This window comes from Dipodomys spectabilis, unplaced genomic scaffold (genome assembly GCF_019054845.1).
Source record: "Dipodomys spectabilis isolate Male_0828 unplaced genomic scaffold, ASM1905484v1 ptg000128l, whole genome shotgun sequence".
Lineage (NCBI taxonomy): Eukaryota > Metazoa > Chordata > Mammalia > Rodentia > Heteromyidae > Dipodomys > Dipodomys spectabilis.
Genome location: NW_024870805.1, coordinates 1,423,909 through 1,445,561, shown reverse-complemented (window position 1 = coordinate 1,445,561; position 21,653 = coordinate 1,423,909). Strand labels below are relative to the sequence as shown.

Here is a 21,653-nt window from a genome sequence, read left to right as displayed (position 1 = left end):
GTGTGTGTGTGCGGGGCTGGTGTGGGCACTGTGTGTTTGCGGGGCTGGTGTGGGCGCTGTGTGTGTGTGCAGGGCTGGTGTGGGCACTGTGTGTGTGTGCAGGGCTGGTGTGGGGCGCTGTGTGTGTGCAGGGCTGGTGCGGGTGCTGTGTGTGTGCGGGGCTGGTGTGGGCGCTGTGTGTGTGTGTGCAGGGCTGGTGCGGGGCAATGTGTGTGTGTGCAGGGCTGGTGTGGGCGCTGTGTGTGTGCACAGGGCTGGTGTGGGCGCTGTGTGTGTGTGCGGGGCTGGTGTGGGCGCTGTGTGTGTGTGTGCAGGGCTGGTGCGGGCACTGTGTGTGTGTGCGGGGCTGGTGTGGGCACTGTGTGTGTGTGTGCAGGGCTGGTGTGGGCACTGTGTGTGTGTGTGCGGGGCTGGTGCGGGCGCTGTGTGTGTGTGCGGGGCTGGTGTGGGCGCTGTGTGTGTGTGTGCAGGGCTGGTGCGGGCACTGTGTGTGTGTTCGGGGCTGGTGTGGGCACTGTGTGTGTGTGCGGGGCTGGTGTGGGCGCTGTGTGTGTGTGCAGGGCTGGTGTGGGCGCTGTGTGTGTGTGTGCAGGGCTGGTGCGGGCGCTGTGTGTGTGTGCGGGGCTGGTGCAGGCACTGTGTGTGTGTGTGCAGGGCTGGTGTGGGCGCTGTGTGTGTGTGCAGGGCTGGTGCGGGCACTGTGTGTGTGTGTGTGCAGGGCTGGTGTGGGGCACTGTGTGTGTGTGTGCGGGGCTGGTGTGGGCGCTGTTTGTGTGTGTGCAGGGCTGGTGTGGGCGCTGTGTGTGTGTGTACGGGGCTGGTGTGGGCGCTGTGTGTGTGTGTGCAGGGCTGGTGCGGGCACTGTGTGTGTGCGGGGCTGCTGTGGGGCACTGTGTGTGTGTGCATGGCTGGTGTGGGCGCTGTGTGTGTGTGTACAGGGCTGGTGCGGGGCGCTGTGTTTGTGTGCGGGGCTGGTGCGGGCACTGTGTGTGTGTGTGCAGGGCTGGTGTGGGCACTGTGTGTGTGTGCGGGGCTGGTGTGGGCACTGTGTGTGTGTGTGCAGGGCTGGTGTGGGCGCTGTGTGTGTGTGTGCAGGGCTGGTGTGGGCACTGTGTGTGTGCAGGGCTGGTGTGGGCACTGTGTGTGTGTGTTCAGGGCTGGTGTGGGCGCTGTGTGTGTGTGTGCAGGGCTGGTGTGGGCGCTGTGTGTGTGTGCGGGGCTGGTGTGGGCGCTGTGTGTGTGCAGGGCTGGTGTGGGCGCTGTGTGTGTGTGCAGGGCTGGTGTGGGCGCTGTGTGTGCGTGTGCAGGGCTGGTGCGGGCGCTGTGTGTCTGTGCGGGGCTGGTGCGGGCGCTGTGTGTGTGTGCGGGGCTGGTGTGGGCGCTGTGTGTGTGTGTGCAGGGCTGGTGCGGGCGCTGTGTGTCTGTGCGGGGCTGGTGCGGGCGCTGTGTGTGTGTGCGGGGCTGGTGTGGGCGCTGTGTGTGTGTGTGCAGGGCTGGTGCGGGCGCTGTGTGTGTGTGCGGGGCTGGTGCGGGCGCTGTGTATGTGTGCGGGGCTGGTGTGGGCGCTGTGTGTGTGTGTGCAGGGCTGGTGCGGGCGCTGTGTGTCTGTGCGGGGCTGGTGCGGGCGCTGTGTGTGTGTGCGGGGCTGGTGCAGGTGCTGTGTGTGTGTGCGGGGCTGGTGTGGGCGCTGTGTGTGTGTGTGCAGGGCTGGTGTGGGCACTGTGTGTGTGCAGGGCTGGTGTGGGCGCTGTGTGTGTGTGCAGGGCTGGTGCAGGCGCTGTGTGTGTGTGTGCAGGGCTGGTGTGGGCGCTGTGTGTGTGTGCGGGGCTGGTGTGGGCACTGTGTGTGTGTGTGCAGGGCTGGTGTGGGCACTGTGTGTGTGTGCGGGGCTGGTGCGGGCGCTGTGTGTGTGTGCGGGGCTGGTGTGGGCGCTGTGTGTGTGTGTGCAGGGCTGGTGCGGGCACTGTGTGTGTGTTCGGGGCTGGTGTGGGCACTGTGTGTGTGTGTGCGGGGCTGGTGTGGGCACTGTGTGTTTGCGGGGCTGGTGTGGGCGCTGTGTGTGTGTGCGGGGCTGGTGTGGGGCACTGTGTGTGTGTGCAGGGCTGGTGTGGGCGCTGTGTGTGTGCAGGGCTGGTGTGGGCGCTGTGTGTGTGTGCAGGGCTGGAGCGGGGCACTGTGTGTGTGTGTGCGGGGCTGGTGCGGGCACTGTGTGTGTGTGCGGGGCTGGTGTGGGCGCTGTGTGTGTGTGCGGGGCTGGTGCAGGCACTGTGTGTGTGTGTGCAGGGCTGGTGTGGGCGCTGTGTGTGTGCAGGGCTGGTGCGGGCATTGTGTGTGTGTGTGTGCAGGGCTGGTGTGGGGCACTGTGTGTGTGTGTGCAGGGCTGGTGCGGGCGCTGTGTGTGTGTGCGGGGCTGGTGCAGGCACTGTGTGTGTGTGTGCAGGGCTGGTGTGGGCGCTGTGTGTGTGTGCAGGGCTGGTGCGTGCACTGTGTGTGTGTGTGTTCGGGGCTGGTGTGGGCACTGTGTGTGTGTGCGGGGCTGGTGTGGGCGCTGTGTGTGTGTGCTGGGCTGGTGTGGGCGCTGTGTGTGTGTGTGCAGGGCTGGTGCGGGCGCTGTGTGTGTGTGCGGGGCTGGTGCAGGCACTGTGTGTGTGTGTGCAGGGCTGGTGTGGGCGCTGTGTGTGTGTGCAGGGCTGGTGCGGGCACTGTGTGTGTGTGTGTGCAGGGCTGGTGTGGGGCACTGTGTGTGTGTGTGCGGGGCTGGTGTGGGCGCTGTGTGTGTGTGTGCAGGGCTGGTGTGGGCGCTGTGTGTGTGTGTACGGGGCTGGTGTGGGCGCTGTGTGTGTGTGTGCAGGGCTGGTGCGGGCACTGTGTGTGTGCGGGGCTGCTGTGGGGCACTGTGTGTGTGTGCATGGCTGGTGTGGGCGCTGTGTGTGTGTGTACAGGGCTGGTGCGGGGCGCTGTGTTTGTGTGCGGGGCTGGTGCGGGCACTGTGTGTGTGTGTGCAGGGCTGGTGTGGGCACTGTGTGTGTGTGCGGGGCTGGTGTGGGCACTGTGTGTGTGTGTGCAGGGCTGGTGTGGGCGCTGTGTGTGTGTGTGCAGGGCTGGTGTGGGCGCTGTGTGTGTGTGTTCAGGGCTGGTGTGGGCGCTGTGTGTGTGTGTTCAGGGCTGGTGTGGGCGCTGTGTGTGTGTGTGCAGGGCTGGTGTGGGCGCTGTGTGTGTGTGCGGGGCTGGTGTGGGCGCTGTGTGTGTGCAGGGCTGGTGTGGGCGCTGTGTGTGTGTGCAGGGCTGGTGTGGGCGCTGTGTGTGCGTGTGCAGGGCTGGTGCGGGCGCTGTGTGTCTGTGCGGGGCTGGTGCGGGCGCTGTGTGTGTGTGCAGGGCTGGTGTGGGCGCTGTGTGTGTGTGTGCAGGGCTGGTGCGGGCGCTGTGTGTCTGTGCGGGGCTGGTGCGGGCGCTGTGTGTGTGTGCGGGGCTGGTGTGGGCGCTGTGTGTGTGTGTGCAGGGCTGGTGCGGGCGCTGTGTGTGTGTGCGGGGCTGGTGCGGGCGCTGTGTATGTGTGCGGGGCTGGTGTGGGCGCTGTGTGTGTGTGTGCAGGGCTGGTGCGGGCGCTGTGTGTCTGTGCGGGGCTGGTGCGGGCGCTGTGTGTGTGTGCGGGGCTGGTGCGGGTGCTGTGTGTGTGTGCGGGGCTGGTGTGGGCGCTGTGTGTGTGTGTGCAGGGCTGGTGTGGGCACTGTGTGTGTGTGCAGGGCTGGTGTGGGCGCTGTGTGTGTGTGCAGGGCTGGTGCAGGCGCTGTGTGTGTGTGTGCAGGGCTGGTGTGGGCGCTGTGTGTGTGTGCGGGGCTGGTGTGGGCACTGTGTGTGTGTGTGCAGGGCTGGTGTGGGCACTGTGTGTGTGTGCGGGGCTGGTGCGGGCGCTGTGTGTGTGTGCGGGGCTGGTGTGGGCGCTGTGTGTGTGTGTGCAGGGCTGGTGCGGGCACTGTGTGTGTGTTCGGGGCTGGTGTGGGCACTGTGTGTGTGTGTGCGGGGCTGGTGTGGGCACTGTGTGTTTGCGGGGCTGGTGTGGGCGCTGTGTGTGTGTGCGGGGCTGGTGTGGGGCACTGTGTGTGTGTGCAGGGCTGGTGTGGGCGCTGTGTGTGTGCAGGGCTGGTGTGGGCGCTGTGTGTGTGTGCAGGGCTGGAGCGGGGCACTGTGTGTGTGTGCGGGGCTGGTGCGGGCACTGTGTGTGTGTGCGGGGCTGGTGTGGGCGCTGTGTGTGTGTGCGGGGCTGGTGCAGGCACTGTGTGTGTGTGTGCAGGGCTGGTGTGGGCGCTGTGTGTGTGCAGGGCTGGTGCGGGCATTGTGTGTGTGTGTGTGCAGGGCTGGTGTGGGGCACTGTGTGTGTGTGTGCAGGGCTGGTGCGGGCACTGTGTGTGTGTGCAGGGCTGGTGTGGGCGCTGTGTGTGTGTGCAGCGCTGGTGTGGGCGCTGTGTGTGTGCAGGGCTGGTGTGGGCGCTGTGTGTGTGTGTGCAGGGCTGGTGCGGGGCGCTGTGTGTGTGTGTGCAGGGCTGGTGTGGGCACTGTGTGTGTGTGTGCGGGGCTGGTGTGGGCGCTGTGTGTGTGTGTGCGGGGCTGGTGCGGGTGCTGTGTGTGTGTGTGCAGGGCTGGTGCGGGCACTGTGTGTGTGTGTGGGGCTGGTGTGGGCGCTGTGTGTGTGTGTGCAGGGCTGGTGTGGGCGCTGTGTGTGTGTGTGCAGGGCTGGTGTGGGCGCTGTGTGTGTGTGCAGGGCTGGTGTGGGCGCTGTGTGTGTGTGTGCAGGGCTGGTGTGGGCGCTGTGTGTGTGTGTGCGGGGCTGGTGTGGGCGCTGTGTGTGTGTGTGTGCAGGGCTGGTGTGGGCGCTGTGTGTGTGTGTGCAGGGCTGGTGTGGGCGCTGTGTGTGTGTGCAGGGCTGGTGTGGGCGCTGTGTCTGTGTGTGTGTGTGCGGGGCTGGTGTGGGCGCTGTGTGTGTGTCTGCAGGGCTGGTGTGGGGCACTGTTTGTGTGTGCAGGGCTGGTGTGGGCGCTGTGTGTGTGCACAGGGCTGGTGTGGGCGCTGTGTGTGTGTGCGGGGCTGGTGTGGGCGCTGTGTGTGTGTGTGCGGGGCTGGTGTGGGCGCTGTGTGTGTGTGTGCAGGGCTGGTGCGGGCACTGTGTGTGTGTGCGGGGCTGGTGTGGGCACTGTGTGTGTGTGTGCATGCAGGGCTGGTGTGGGCACTGTGTGTGTGTGCGGGGCTGGTGCGGGCGCTGTGTGTGAGTGCGGGGCTGGTGTGGGCGCTGTGTGTGTGTGTGCAGGGCTGGTGCGGGCACTGTGTGTGTGTTCGGGGCTGGTGTGGGCACTGTGTGTGTGTGTGCAGGGCTGGTGTGGGCACTGTGTGTGTGTGCGGGGCTGGTGTGGGCGCTGTGTGTGTGTGCGGGGCTGGTGTGGGCGCTGTGTGTTTGTGTGCAGGGCTGGTGCGGGCGCTGTGTGTGTGTGTGCAGGGCTGGTGCGGGGTGCTGTGTGTGCAGGGCTGGTGTGGGCGCTGTGTGTGTGTGTGCAGGGCTGGTGCGGGGCGCTGTGTGTGTGTGTGCAGGGCTGGTGTGGGCTCTGTGTGTGTGTGCGGGGCTGGTGTGGGCGCTGTGTGTGTGTGCGGGGCTGGTGTGGGCGCTGTGTGTGTGTGTGCAGGGCTGGTGTGGGCACTGTGTGTGTGTGCAGGGCTGGTGTGGGCGCTGTGTGTGTGTGCAGGGCTGGTGTGGGCGCTGTGTGTGTGTGTGTGCGGGGCTGGTGTGGGCGCTGTGTGTGTGTGTGCAGGGCTGGTGTGGGGCACTGTGTGTGTGTGCAGGGCTGGTGTGGGCGCTGTGTGTGTGTGTGTGTGTGTGCAGGGCTGGTGTGGGCGCTGTGTGTGTGCGGGGCTGGTGCGGGCGCTGTGTGTGTGTGCGGGGCTGGTGTGGGCGCTGTGTGTGTGTGCGGGGCTGGTGCGGGGCGCTGTGTGTCTGTGCGGGGCTGGTGTGGGCGCTGTCTGTGTGTGCGGGGCTGGTGCGGGGCACTGTGTGTGTGTGCAGGGCTGGTGTGGGCACTGTGTGTGTGTGCAGGGCTGGTGCGGGCGCTGTGTGTGTGTGCAGGGCTGGTGCGGGCGCTGTGTGTGTGTGTGCGGGGCTGGTGTGGGCACTGTGTGTGTGTGCAGGGCTGGTGTGGGCACTGTGTGTGTGTGTGCAGGGCTGGTGCGGGGCGCTGTGTGTGTGTGCAGGGCTGGTGCGGGCGCTGTGTGTGTGCAGGGCTGGTGTGGGCACTGTGTGTTTGCAGATCTGGTGCGGGGCGCTGTGTGTGTGTGCGGGGCTGGTGCGGGGCGCTGTGTGTGGGGGGGGCGTCTGGACCTCGGCCGTCTAGCAGATGTGCAGTGGAGTGTCACAGCCATTCTGGTTTGCATTTTCCCGATGGACAGTGATCTGAGGAAATCTGGTGTGCTCGCTGCCCACGTCTTCCTGGGTGACGGGTCTGTCTGTGAAGGTCTTAGTCTATGCTGAATTAGGTGATGCATTGACTTGCGGGTGAGCCTGATGAGCGGCTTTGGGTAGCACTCCTGATCAGAAGTGCCTTTGGAGCGTATTTCCTTCCGCTCTTCCTCCCCTTAGCAGTGAATCCTTCAGAGCAGGAGCTCCGAAGTCCATCGAAGCCAGGCTGCCTTCCCTTCCTTCCCTGCTGCGTGTGGTGGATGCCCATAGTAAGTCAGGGAATTCAGCACCACCGAGATTTCTCCAAGCTGTCTTGTAAGGATTCCATATTTTCCAGACTTGATATGTAGTCCGCTGTTGTCTTTATGGAGCGTGTCAGAGCCGTATCTCAGTTCGATTCCACAAGACGCTGCTTCCTCAGAACCGTTTGTGGGTTCACCTCTTTGCCTGTCATTCTCGGCACTCTTCTGCCAGGGCTGTTCACTGTTCTGTGCGATGTCTTGGGCCCTCTGGGCAGCACACCTTTCCTTCACCACAGATGCATTCTCCCTGCGTGGCTTTCGCTTCCCCGCGCCTGCTCTCCACAGCGCGGCATTGTGAGCAGGAGTCTTCACCTCGCACTGCGCTCCTGCCTCTACCCACAGCCTCTACCCACAGCCTCTACCAACAGCCTCTACCCACAGCCTCTACCCACAGCCTCTACTCAACAGCCTCTACCCACAGCTTCTACCCAACAGCCTCTACCCACAGCCTCTACTCACAGCCTCTACCCACAGCCTCTACCCAACAGCCTCTACCCACAGCCTCTACCCACAGCCTCTACCCAGCAGCCTCTACCCACAGCCTTCTCCCACAGCCTCTACCCAGCAGCCTCTACCCACAGCCTCTACCCAGCAGCCTCTGCCCACAGCCTCTACCCAGCAGCCTTTACACACAGCCTCTATGCACAGCCACTACCCTTTACGCTGCCTGTACCTGGTCTCTGCTCCAAGCCTGCCTCTAATCCATAGCCCTCCCTTCTCCCCCACAAACTTCCCAGAGTTCTTATGACAATTAGATACAAATTTCTAAACCCTCTCCTTTGATACCACTTGACTTGGATTCTTACCTTGCTCCTGTAGAGTTCCATAGGTGTGTGTGTGTCTGTGTCTGTGTGTGTCTGTGTATGTGTCTGTGTGTGTGTGTGTGTCTGTGTGTCTGTGTGTCTGTGTGTGTCTGTGTGTGTCTGTGTGTGTCTGTCTGTGTGTCTGTCTGTGTGTGTGTCTGTGTGTGTGTCTGTGTGTGTCTGTGTGTGTCTGTCTGTGTGTCTGTCTGTGTGTGTGTCTGTGTGTCTGTGTGTGTGTCTGTGTGTGTGTCTGTGTGTGTGTCTGTCTGTGTGTCTGTCTGTGTGTGTGTCTGTGTGTCTGTGTGTGTGTCTGTGTGTGTGTCTGTGTGTGTCTGTCTGTGTGTGTGTCTGTGTGTATGTCTGTGTGTGTCTGTCTGTGTGTCTGTGTGTCTGTCTGTGTGTGTGTGTCTGTCTGTGTCTGTGTGTGTGTCTGTGTGTGTGTCTGTGTCTGTGTGTCTGTGTGTGTGTCTGTGTGTGTCTGTGTGTGTGTCTGTGTGTGTGTCTGTGTGTGTCTGTGTGTGTGTCTGTGTGTGTCTGTGTTTCTGTGTGTGTGTTTGTGTTGTGTGTCTGTGTGTGTGTGTCTGTCTGTGTGTGTGTTTGTGTTGTGTGTCTGTGTGTGTGTGGTTGGAGTGTAGGCAGGCACACCACATTTACAGTTGCTGGACTCAGAGTACTCCTGAACCTCCCTACATCCCTGCTTGCTGGCAATATCCTAAGCATTTTAACTCACTCCATCCATCGTCCCCTATTATCTGAATTATTTACACAGGCGCCTAGAAAGGAAGGTGTGTGGTCGTTTGGTAACTCTCAGACATAGTAAGACAACACTTAGGATCTGACTCAGGGGACCTGGTGGAAAAGCAGGTCCTGTTTGTGTGGGTGGTAGAGCACACCAGTAACCCCAGTGCTGGGGGCCGAGGTAGTCAGCAGAAGGAGCTCTGGCTACGTAGTGAGAATCTGTGAGCAAACTACCTCTAGGAGTTCTCTAGATACGTGATTTTCACGTCTTATGCATGTGGCGGAACCAGCAGCCTGGCCTGAACTTCTGATAAGCATTGTGTGGGAGTGGAGCCCCGTCATGGGGGCCGGGGAGCAGATCCGGGGCCCAAGCACAGAGTTCACACAGATCTCTGCAACAGTCAGCCATCACCGGCCTTCCAGAGCCAGGAGGCAAATGTTACGTCCACAGGGAGGGCAGCTCCACGCTGTTAAACTCTGTCTCCCATCCCGCACCAGAGGCTAGCCTGACTTATATACCTGTGACTTTTCTCTGCTTTGAAACATATCCAGAAGGATAATTGCTTTAAAATACAAATTAAAAAACGAAATTGCTTCCCGATGTAAAGAAGTGATCATCTATTCAATTAATTGGTTGTTGAATGTCAGAAAGTCAATTTGTATTTAAAAGCCTGTTTCAATGCCTAATACTAGCTCAGTAACATAAGAAAATAAATGTGGCATCTACAATAAAGTAATGCTCTCTAAGCACAATCTCCACCTGCCAGCAATTGTTCCCACATCGTTTGTTAGATTTTACAAAGGACAGATGTCAACATTTTTTAAAATTCCTTGCAACTCAAAGGTCGAAAAAATGTATTTTAATTTTTGTTTGGGGGAGGCTCTCTCTTCTCCTAATTTAAATGTTGGTATGAAGCAATTTTTAAGGTTTGTTAACAGATGCAGCACAGTGTCGATCAAGACACCTAATCTCGGGAGATGAAGAGTGCTTCGGCTTTGATAAATGGCAAAATGGAAAATACAATTAGTTCCTCTCATCATCAGGTTTGCAAAAATGAAGCTTGTAATAAATAACTCTTTCACTTTGCATTCTTCCTGCACCGGCACAAACCTCCACGCAGATGTCTGAGGCTCATCCCTTCTCATTTCAATTGTTAACAAAGACTGGCTTTGGATCATTGAAGATAAGATTCCTGTGAGTGCCAAAGTGAAGTAAGCTAGGGCTCTTGGTATTAATGCACTGGCTGTAGTAGTTTGGCAAATAGCCGTGCATTGTGTCTTTAGGAGGAAGCAAACCGTGCAGCTAACTTAATAAGAACCCAAGTCCGGGCAGTCACGTCAGTGTGCGAGGACCCTGCTTTCATGTGAGGCTATTAGCCAGAGTTGCGCCTTGGTTGTTAAAAATCTGTGGACCTACCCTGTGCCAGTCACTGGGCACATTCTGTGTGATTAAGTACTAAGCGAGGGAAAGCAAGCCAAGATCTACCACCGGCTCTCCAGGGCCTGTGAATAGCCCAGAGAGAGACAAAAGTAGGAAAGTCACGGGCCACTTCTCCACACGTGCACGCTCTGCCTGGGCCCCTCGGGACCTGGGGCGCAGGCCCCCGGGTACCGAGTCCTGTCCGTGCCAAGGTCCTTATGTCCACGGGGAAGCCTTCTCCTTATATAAAACATGCACAGAACCTGTGGATCTTGACTCCTGCACCAGAGCATATCGCCTCACACTTGCGGTGCAAATGATGTGTAAATACTTAGAATATGGTAGTTTTTCAGGGAACAAGACAGAAAGACTCCATTTTAGTTTCCAATATTTCAACCTATTATTGGTTGAAAACACTAACAAACAAGCACATGCAGCTGGATGCATGTAGGCTGAGGTATGTATTTATATCTGGATATATGTACACAGACTGCATGACATATGAAGCATCTCTGTGTCTGTGCAGACATGTATGTGATAGGACATATAAAATGTTTGGGAATATTTACAAGTATTTAATTATGGATAATTACAAATGTATATTTTGTCTCCTTGCTTGGAGCTTAAAAAGTGCTTTATGGTTGCCTTTGTGTATTCCTACTTTCAAAGGAGAACACACGATATGCTTTCTTCTTAATAGCCAAATAAAGATTATTTTATCACTAGGCAAATAACTAAACTGCTATTATGAGAACAGCCGTATGTGTGGCATTGTTGAATTTTCACCACGCCAGACACTCTTTAAGATTATATGGGCCATGAACCCTTCGAATCCTTACAACCGGCTACCGAGGGATCTAGAGACCCAAAGACGTGGCTAGATTCCAAAGATTGCTGCTGTCCGTGGTACAGCCAGGATGGAGGGGGCTTTCACCCCGGACTGCATGTGTGCACGCGCCAGTACCTCCGAGAGTAGCAATTCCTCCCACCCATCACCCACATAGATGCTTTAAGAGAGGAAAAGTAGCCCAGTGATACATACAGTATTGTGCATGAAACCACACCTCTTAGATTAAATATGATTAAAAACAAAGATTCAAGGTGTGTGTTACCAATTTGGCACATTCAAAAGATAGATATCACACCGGACTCTCTATATTTGGGGGCTTTACAAAAAAGCAAGGCATGGAAGTAGAATTTATTTTTTTGCACCAGTATGTACTGGCATATACTTGTAAGTACCAGGGAACTCACTAGAATACAACAATAGAGTATGCTAAAAAGAAAATAAGAAAGCAGTGTATCGCCAACTGTATCTTCAGCGCACAGTTTATAATATTTAACTTTAAAAATGATGGTGTCGGGGGCTGGGAAGGTGGCTCAGTGGTAAAGCACTTGCCTTGCATGTCTGAGGCCCTGGGTTCGATTCCTCAGCACCACATAAGCAAAAAGGAAAAAGCCTGAAGTGGCGCTGTGGCTCAAGTGGTAGAGCGCTAGCCTTGAGCTAAAGAGCTGAGGGACAGCGCCCAGGCCCAGAGTTCAGGCCCCACGACCGGACCAAAAAAGAAAAAAAAAAGATGGTGTTTTTTTTGAAAATTTTCTGAACTGTGTGCTTGAGCCCTTTGCATTTCTATTTTATTAACTTCAGAAGATTTGCCTGTTAACGATTTTGCACGATTCAGCTTTGTCAGTATCTTTCCAATTCCTGCAGGCTTCACTTTTGACACTTTAATGCTGAGTTTCAGAGGGCACCTGGGCATGTGACCATGCACACGTGCACACTGGCATAACCTGACCATTTTCTGTGCAGAGGTATTCATGATTCGTTTACTATTGACAATTCTAGTCAGATACAGAAACAAAAAGGTTGTGACACTAAAACGTCTGTAAAAATGTTGGCATGTTTCAAAATGTTTCAAGAAGTCTCAGAATGTTTTTACATAAAGGTGAGTCTTCTTAACAGATGACTTACATAAAATTCAAGGATCTTCTCTGATTGACTCCAGTTCTCTGCTTGTCATCATGAGTTATTTTTATTTAAAGTATTGATTTGCAATCAACAACTTCATTTTCCTTTTCTCTCAACAGTTGAAATCCATGTGATATCCTAAAAATTCTCTGTATATGCCCAGATCCTGAAAATTAAATTGATGTGTGTGTGTGTGTGTGTGTGTGTGTGTGTGTGTGTGCGCGCGTGTGTGCATGCATGCAAGTGCACGTGTGTGCGTTGATACCAGGGTTTGAACTCGGGGCCTTGTACCCTTACTCTTCTTTCTTGCTCATGGCTGGCACTCTACCAGCGGAACCACATCTCCAGTCCATTACTTTGTGAATTAATAGGAGATGGAGTCTGACAGATTTTTCTATTGGTCTGGCTTTGACTTGTGATGCTCCAGTCCCAGATTCCTAAGCTCCTGTGATCACAGGTGTGAGCTACAGCACCTGCTGAAAGTTGGCTTTTGATGAGAGATTTTGTCTGCATTCACATTTTCAGAGACTGGGGGCCTGGGGCCCTGGATGGAGAATGTGATACGGGCAACTCTACAGCCATGGGAATAGGTTGTCATCCGTGTCAGGTAACGGCAGTCACCCGTGTCCCTCTTCCCGCCTGCCTGCAAGGTCTCCCCTGCCTCTCACTGCGGAGAGGGAGGGAGAGGGCTGCGTGGCCCCGGAGCCACAGCCACGGGGTGCTCCGGATTAGCATCCGGTCATTTCCGTAATTCCTGGGGAAAGCCCCCCACGCGGCTGAGAGCAGAACCCAGGCCCCTCTCAAGGTGGCTCTCCAGCTCGCTCGTGCAGGGAGCCCTGGGAGGCCCTCTGGAAGCACGGCCCGGTCCAGGGCTCCGATGGCTCCCACGGAGGACCCCACAGGCCTTGCCCCCCGCGCCCCGCGCTCTTCCTGTCCTCTGGGGTGCTTGGAGCGTGGCCCAGCGTCCCTGCATCGTCCGGTCAGCCCAGTCACCCAGGGCCCCCTGAACATCGGTGCTAGGAGACTCACTGCAGTACTCACGCTGATGGCATCTAATCGTAACTGTGCAGATCGAATTCATCATGAGACACACCTACCACCTTGAGTGTGTAAGAGGCAACAACAACAAAAAAGCCTCCCGTAAAAAAGACAGTTGTTCCCTTCACCGGGGCTGATTGGACAGTTGGGGACGATCCGCGAGGAGGGCCTGTAACTTAGGGCAGGGCTTCGTGGGTGCATCCTTAAGGTCCGCATGGTGCGGATCCCTTTCTGGGTTGTTCCTGGATGAATGAGCCTGAATACATTGGAGTCGCTCACAGCAAGCTTTTCAAAAGCAGTGCTTCTCAAATCAAGTCCAGTGACCTCGTTGCCATGGACGCACTCACAGCCCAGGGAAATGGTGTCTTTTGTCTTCCACAGACTCCTTGGTGTGGATGTTGTTGAAGGGTCCAGTTTGAGAGCTGGACCTAGGGGCTTTAGAGTTTTATTAGGAAAACATCTCTCTGTCCATATAAACCTAGAGCAATGGGTGCATCTCAAACACAAAAAGGAAATCAGATTAAGGATTACCCTCCTCTCCCTGCTTTGAGTGGTGGGATTTGAACTCGGCACCCTGTCACCTGAGCCAGGCCACCTAAGAATAGTTATTTGTCAGATGAGCTCTCATGCCTTTGCCTGGAGCACCTGGGCTGTTACTCTTTCCTCTGTCCGTGCATCTTGGATGGCAGAAGGGTGCCCCCACACGTGGCTTTTCTGTTGGGATGAAGTCTCACTAGCGTTGTTCTTAGGTTGGCTTTAGCTGAGATCCTTCTGATCTGCCCCTCCCACATAGTTGGTATTACAGGCATGAGCAGCTGTACCCAACTTTAACAAGCTTTGTTCACATATCTTACTTTGTTGTTGGTTTTACTATTCATAATACCAAAAGGGTTACATTTTAGTGTATCTGCAGAGTCCTGGTAATTTTCTGGGTGAGATATTAGCAGCATTTTGGACATGTCTGACTCACTTGTAACGAACTCCCGTGGGACTTAAGTGTAAACTGTCTCTGTTCCACTCTGAAGACCCTGCCAGGCTGATTCCCCAGACTCACGAAGGCCACCAGCCAGCCTCGCCAGCCCCAAGCTCATAGATGGGGTGGATGTCAGGGAGGAAGCTGCAGGTGAATGAAGGGCTCTGCCTCTGACTGTGAAACTCCAGTGAAATCAGCCACATAGGCACAAGTGTTCACCTCCCTTTCAGTCCCCGGCACCGGCAGTGGCGCCCTGTGCTGCCGGTACCTGTGCCGCTCCGCGCCTCTGAGCATCCTGTGCCTGTCACCGGAGGCCTCGCGCACAGCTGCTCCAGCCTTTCCCCAGGAGGCTAGAGAGATGTCCGCTCCGGCGCATGACTGACTCTTCCCCACCTGAGTTGCATGTCTGTAAATCCAAAAACAAATGGCTGCCCTGTGTGTGTGTGTCTGTGCATGTGCACACGCACCACAGAAAGAAAGGAACAGGCCAACTGACTTTTAGCCGTTAGTGTCCGCGCTGGGGTTCGGGGACTGGGCCCCGCTGGGTGCTGATAGAGGTTTATGCAGAAAATCCGTGCATGCATCTGTGCCATTCCCGGTGCAGAGCCTGGTTGGTGGCGCCAGCCCCGCCGGCCTCTGGGTCAGGGTTCGGCTCTCATGTGCCATCTGACCTCTCCGCCCCTGCCTCACCATCAGTGGGACGGCAGGAAGACACTGGGTATTTGATTTTGATTATAAGTAGGGACTGGCGTCTGTCTCGGGCCCTGATGACGGAGGCTTCAGCCGAGGGGCCTCACTGTGACCTGCTTCTCTTGCAGCGGTGCCCTGCCCCAGCATCGAGGCCCAGCTGTCAGACCACGTCCTCTGGAGGCTGGTGTCGGGGTCAATGAATGAGTACGGGGCCCAGGTCCTACTGAGCTGCAGCCCTGGCTACTTCTTAGAAGGCCGCAGGCTCCTCCAGTGTCAAGCAAATGGTACGTGGAGCACCGGACAAGAGAGACCCAGGTGTAAAGGTGAGTGACGTCCTTCTCCAGTGATGCAGGCCTTCCCCAGTGACGCAGGCCCTCCCGGGTTACACAGGCCCTCCCCGGTGACACAGGCCTTCCTGGGTGACACAGGCCCTCCCGGGTTACACAGGCCCTCCCCGGTGATACAGGCCTTCCACAGTGACACAGGCCCTCTCCAGTGATACAGTCCTTCCCCGGTGACGCAGGCCCTCCCAGTGATACAGGCCTTCCACAGTGACACAGGCCCTCCCCAGTGATGCACGCCTTCCCCGGTGACGCAGGCCTTCCCCAGTGACGCAGGCCCTCCCTGGTGACGCAGGCCTTCCCCGATGACACAGGCCTTCCCGGGTGACACAGGCCCTCCCTGGTGACACAGGCCTTCCCCGATGACACAGGCCTTCCCCGGTGACACATCCCCGGTTACACAGGCCCTCCCCAGTGACGCAGGCCATCCCCAGTGACACAGGCCCCCCCGGGTGACGCAGGCCCTCCCCGGGTGATGCAGGCCTTCCCCGGGTGACACAGGCCTTCCCGGGTGACGCAGGCCCTCCCCGGGTGACACAGGCCCTCCCCGGGTGACACAGCCTTCCCCGGTGACACAGGCCCTCCCTGGTGACGCAGGCCCTCCTGGGTGACGCAGGCCTTCCCGGGTGACGCAGGCCCTCCTGGGTGATGCAGGCCTTCCCCAGTGACGCAGGCCCTCCCCGGGTGACACAGGCCCTCCCTGGGTGACACAGGCCTTCCCCAGTGACGCAGGCCCTCCCGGGTGACACAGGCCCTCCCCAGTGACACAGGCCTTCCCCGATGACACAGGCCTTCCCGGGTGACACAGGCCCTCCCTGGTGACACAGGCCTTCCCCGATGACACAGGCCTTCCCCGGTGACGCAGGCCCTCCCTGGTGACACAGGTCCTCCCCACTCTCCCGGGTGACACAGGCCTTCCTGGGTGACACAGGCATTCTCCAGTGACGCAGGTCTTCCCGGGTGACACAGGCCTTCCCCGGTGACACAGGCCTTCCCCGGTGACACAGGCCTTCCCTGGTGACACAGATCCTCCCCACCCTCCCGGGTGACACAGGCCCTCCCCAGTGACACAGGCCCTCCCCGGTGACACAGATCCTCCCCACCCTCCCGGGTGACACAGGCCTTCCCCGGTGACACAGGCCTTCCCTGGTGACACAGGTCTTCCCGGGTGACACAGCCCTCCCTGGGTGATGCAGGCCTTCCCGGGTGACACAGGCCTTCCCCGGTGACACAGGCCTTCCCCGGTGACACAGGCCTTCCCTGGTGACACAGATCCTCCCCACCCTCCCTGGGTGATGCAGGCCTTCCCCGGTGACACAGGCCCTCCCTGGTGACACAGATCCTCCCCACCCTCCCAGGTGACACAGGCCTTCCCCGGTGACACAGGCCTTCCCCGGTGACACAGCCTTCCCTGGGTGACACAGGCCTTCCCCGGTGACACAGCCTTCCCTGGGTGACGCAGGCCTTCCCCGGTGACAGAGGTCCTCCCCACCCTCCCCGGTGACACAGGCCTTCCCCGGTGACACAGGCCTTCCCCGGTGACACAGGCCTTCCCCAGTGACACAGCCTTCCCTGGGTGACACAGGCCTTCCCCGGTGACACAGCCTTCCCTGGGTGACGCAGGCCTTCCCCGGTGACACAGCCTTCCCTGGGTGATGCAGGCCTTCCCCGGTGACAGAGGTCCTCCCCACCCTCCCCGGTGACACAGGCCTTCCCCGGTGACACAGGCCTTCCCCGGTGACACAGGCCTTCCCCAGTGACACAGCCTTCCCTGGGTGACACAGGCCTTCCCCGGTGACACAGCCTTCCCTGGGTGACACAGGCCCTCCCCGGTGACAGAGGTCCTCCCCACCCTCCCGGGTGACACAGGCCCTCCCCGGTGACAGAGGTCCTCCCCACCCTCCCGGGTGACACAGGCCTTCCCCGGTGACACAGGCCTTCCCCGGTGACACAGCCTTCCCTGGGTGACGCAGGCCCTCCCCGGTGACAGAGGTCCTCCCCACCCTCCCGGGTGACACAGGCCCTCCCCGGTGACAGAGGTCCTCCCCACCCTCCCGGGTGACACAGGCCTTCCCCGGTGACACAGCCTTCCCTGGGTGACACAGGCCCTCCCCGGTGACGCGCTTCTAAGGCACTGGTGCCCATGGGTGCCTCCACCAAGGTGCCCCCTTGCAGTCCTGTAGATGAAGGTGGAGCCAGGTGGCATGTCTGCACGTCTCTGTGATAAGCCTGTGCTGCTGTGGCCTGAACCGTCGGCACTGTGTGGGACGCTGGTGATGTGCTTTCATGGTCAGTGACCATTTCCTGTCGGGACCCTCAAACAGCTCCCGTCAACTCCAAGACAAATAAGAACCTGCTGTGTTATAAGATCCACATAGAAACGCATGAGGTTGGGGAGCTCCGTTTATGCTGAGGATCGTACGTGTTTCACAGCCATTGTGCGGTGTATGCTTGGATTTTCTCTCACCAAGGGACAATGAAGGCTTTGAGTCCATCTCATAACAAATGAGAATGAAAAAAAAGTAAACCACACTGACTGTGCAAGGCCGAACTGACGGTGATGGTTTTCAGGAAACGATCATGCATATTCACAGGTAGTTGAAACACAGTAACGTGTGTATAATACTCAACTCAATGAGAAGGAACTCAAATCCAAACCAAGGGAGGCAAAGGAAGATGCTTAGCATTTGGAGAGAACTTGCAGCTCTCAAAGAACAAATGTTAATTAGGCACAAACTAGAAACTCCCCATGGGAACCCGGGGGTGCTGGGGGGAGGGGGCGCTGGCCCCTGGTGCCTGCCAAGGGAAGCCTTCCGTGTCCCGAGAGGTTTCTGGGAGTTGTCTCCTGCACATAGCCTGTTCCAGGGAAGGTGGTATTTGGGGGACTATGTCAGGCTCCCCTGCCTCCTTCAAGCCAGAAGCAGGGGCTAAAGCAGATTAGCTTTCAGAAGGAAGGTTTCCAGGGACACCCTGCAGGCTGGGCCTCTCCACCCTCGTATTCCCCAGGGTCTTGGCTGGTTCCTAGTGCTCCCCGTGCCCAGGGCCCACGGCATGGACCCTACAGTTTTATGCTCATGCAGCATCAGGTTTCCAGAGGATTCAGACATATAGATGGAGGCTTCCTGGGTTCTTGTCCTTTACATGAAAGGATATTCAGTGCTGTTCACGAAAATAGATGCTCTGAGTGATGGAATTGCCGTCAGCTCGTCGACTGCCAGAAGAAACCTTACCCTGCAGGAACCACCTTTTTGATCACGAGTGTAAAGTTGTTTACCGCTTATATTTTCAAGACTATATGACAAATAAGAAGAGATTCCAGCTCTCCTGATTCTTGAAGCCAGTTTCATCGTGAGATGCCGCTGCCCGGGAGAGGCTCACCCAGGGTGCTGCAGTCCCAGAGCCCTCTTTCTAACGCTGGCCTTGCACGGACTGGAACGCAGGGGCTGTGTGGGGCTGTGGCTGCATCCAGGGATCAGAGCCTCCCCCCTTTATAGAGCAGATATCTATACTTGAGTATCACCGCATCTTCTGTTGAAAATATCAGGAAAAGCACAGCGGATATAGTGTTGGGACACACTACCTTTAAATCTTTACCCTTCAAGGAGTAAAGTGAAAATACGTGTTAGAAACTTACGCTGTATTTACATTATTTTCTGTTACCTACAAACAAAAAAATCATAAAATCCATAAATCATTAGCATCAAGAAAATACACACGAGTGTGTTTTCCCCGTAGAGCGTGCCTGTAGGCTCTGCAGAGCGTGCGGGGTCTGTGCAGTGACTGTAAGCACTTGCATGTGGCTGTCGGCTGTGTACAGCGTTCGGTGTGCGCTCCTGTCCTGGGGCACACCAAGCATGAACGCTGAGCCTGCTCTCCATCTGATCCCCGGCCCTTCACTGGGCAAGCATGGCCCTGTTGACTAGCCATGGCCTTGGGAGCTGGGGCAGGACCTGGTCGCTGGGTCTTTATCAGCAGAGAGCAGCTGCTCTTGTCTACGAGTCCCAGCAATGCTCTGCCAAGAAGGCTGACCCTACGGGAGTGAGAAACACAGCCCGATGGGTGCCATCAGCGGGAGACTGCGCTTCTGTGCCAGTTCCGGGATGCTGTTTCCTCGCTGTTTCTCCCACACCTTTCCCGGGGGGACAGTCACCTGCCATTCCACAGATCGCTGTAACATCACAGTTTCAAAACATGGTCCCATTAATTAAATGGCTATCTGTTAAATCTCATAGCTCAAGGTAGAAGTAATAGTGTGTTGGGAAGAAGGCTTTGGACCAGTTAAAACCAAGTTGTAGCAATGTTAAGTCCTCCTTGACTTCACGACGTGCCGTGCAGCACACACACTGCCCGCGCGGCCCACGGTGACGCGGGGCCCAGCACCAGGACTGCGTTCCCAGTTTCTGTCGCACGACCCTGCTGGTCCGCCTCGCAGAGCAGCTGGCCGCACACGTGAACTGAGGCGGCATCTGAAGGGCTGATGCCCGTGGTGCCGGCACAGATACCGTAGGAATCGCCCCGCGGGTCTTCACCGCTGATTCCATTGCCGGAGTGGTTCCCGACACGTGTGGCTTTGGCGGGATGAACGTGTCTCTGTCCTTTCTGAGACAGCCGCACAGTCTTGAGTGCTGCGTGTCATCACCCACCCTAGCGGGGCCCAGGGACTGTCACGTTCACCTCCGGACCTGTGGACGTGGGTGACCTGTGGCCCGGCTGTGGCGTGAGGGCCATGGTGCGGGGTTTTCCTGCTGCCAGCCGGTGACTGTTGATGTGGACACTGCTTGCCCGCTTGGCTTCAGCCTCTCCTCATTAGAGCTCACTCGGAGGTCTGCATGCTGCCCTTTGCCTTGCTTTCTAAGACTTCTGTTTTTACTACTTAAATCACACAGGACCCTCTAGAAGCCCGGGGCCTGACACTGTGGGAGTCCACGCAACCCCTCTGGTTTTGTGGTTTTGTGCACCAGTGGTCATACATCTGCAGTACAGAGTTGTGTGTGTGTCCTGTCTCTGGTGTGTCCTGTGTCTGGTGCATCCTGTGTCTCTGGTGCGTACTGTGTCTCTGGTGCGTCCCGTGTCTCTGGTGTATCCTGTGTCTCTGGTGCATCCCGTGTCTCTGGTGCGTCCCGTGTCTCTGGTGTATCCTGTGTCTGGTGCATCCTGTGTCTCTGGTGCATCCTGTGTCTCTGGTGCGTCCTGTGTCTCTGGTGCATCCCGTGTCTCTGGTGTATCCTGTGTCTATGCTGTGTCCTGTGTCTCTGGTGTATCCTGTGTCTCTGGTGCGTCCTGTGTCTCTGGTGTGTCCTGTGTCTATGCTGTGTCCTGTGTCTATGCTGTGTCCTGTGTCTCTGGTGTGTCCTGTGTCTCTGGTGCGTCCTGTGTCTCTGGTGTGTCCTGTGTCTGGTGTATCCTGTGTCTCTGGTGCATCCTGTGTCTCTGGTGTGTCCTGTGTCTCTGGTGTGTCCTGTGTCTATGCTGTGTCCTGTGTCTCTGGTGCGTCCTGTGTCTATGCTGTGTCCTGTGTCTCTGGTGTATCCTGTGTCTCTGGTGCGTCCTGTGTCTCTGGTGTGTCCTGTGTCTATGCTGTGTCCTGTGTCTATGCTGTGTCCTGTGTCTCTGGTGCGTCCTGTGTCTCTGGTGTGTCCTGTGTCTCTGGTGCATCCTGTGTCTCTGGTGTGTCCTGTCTCTGGAGCATCCTGTTTCTCTGGTGCGTCCTGTGTCTCTGCTGTGTCCTGTGTCTCTGATACGGTGACTGACTTCTCTCCTGTGCCCGAGTGCTTAGGCAGTGGCAGTGCTCAGGCTTGGAGGCACGCTAGGACCCCTGCTCACCCTTCCTACAACTCAAAAGATGTAGCTCATACATGTGCTTGCTAGCTTCTGGAAAGTACCGCATGTCCTGGTCAGGATCTAACCGATTTTATAAGCAACAGCAAGGATGACAGACTCAGTTCTGCCGTGGGGCTCGGACGGCCTGGACACTGCCCAGCGACGTCGGTGCAGACCATCCACACTCATCCTGACTGGCCCACGTGGGTCTGAGCATGCACTCCAGGCGTGTACTGGCGAGGATAGTAGATATGCTCGCTGTCAGTGAACACATTCATAAATGGTACATGTTGAAGGATGAGCAAAAAACAAACAATGGGTGATTTCAGGGATCTAAATATTGGGGGAGTTGCTGTATTTCCAGCCCTCCTCTCCAGGGTCTCGTGTCAAGGGGCCGTAGAAAGCACGCTGAGCTTGGAGGCACTGGTGCCCCCCGCCCCTCAATCCTGGTGACGCCGCCCTCGGGATGCGTGGTTTATTCTGAGCAGTGAGGATGTCTGGGCCTGAGATCACGCTCCTCCTCTCTCCTCTAGTTATCTCCTGTGGAAGCCTGTCCTCCCCTCCCAACGGTAACAAGATCGGGACGCTGACCATGTACGGAGCCACGGCCATCTTCACCTGCAACACGGGCTACACACTCGTGGGCTCCCATGCCAGGGAGTGTCTGGCAAACGGCCTGTGGAGCGGACCCGAGACGCGGTGCCTGGGTAAGTCCTTCCGGCCCTGTACTGCTCCACTCAAGACGCCTTGAAACGGGTCCCCAAATGCCGGCCCAGACTTGTCCCTGCTTCCAGAGTGCCGTTAGGCTCAGTCCATGCGATGTGAGCTGGCCAGACAGGGTGACCTAGGGACTGTCCTAAAGAGGGCAAAGAACACACTCAAAGGCCATCTTCAAAGGCTTTGTGCTTCTGGAAAGCACATGCATGAATTTCAGAACTTATACGTTCTATCTTTTTACAAATACACAAATTATATGCAGAAACTGGAGTGGGCTGGTGCTGGCGACTCCTAGCTGTCATCCCAAAGGCTGAGGCGAGCGTGGAAGCCAGCCCGGGCAGAGGGTAGGCAGGACTCCGCCTCCCATGAAGCAGCCAGGCCAGGGAGCGAGCAAGCTGGACAA

General features: G+C 57.4%; 1 protein-coding gene across 1 annotated transcript in view; it reads left to right on the top strand.

Moving 5' to 3' along the window:
* LOC122116226 (CUB and sushi domain-containing protein 1) overlaps window positions 1–21,653 on the top strand; it is a 168,923-nt gene that overhangs the window by 97,294 nt on the left and 49,976 nt on the right. The window contains exons 27-28 of the mRNA XM_042689888.1: window positions 14,501–14,695; window positions 21,067–21,240. Of these exons, the coding sequence (XP_042545822.1) occupies window positions 14,501–14,695; window positions 21,067–21,240 (369 nt within the window). The remainder of the gene's footprint in view (window positions 1–14,500; window positions 14,696–21,066; window positions 21,241–21,653) is intronic.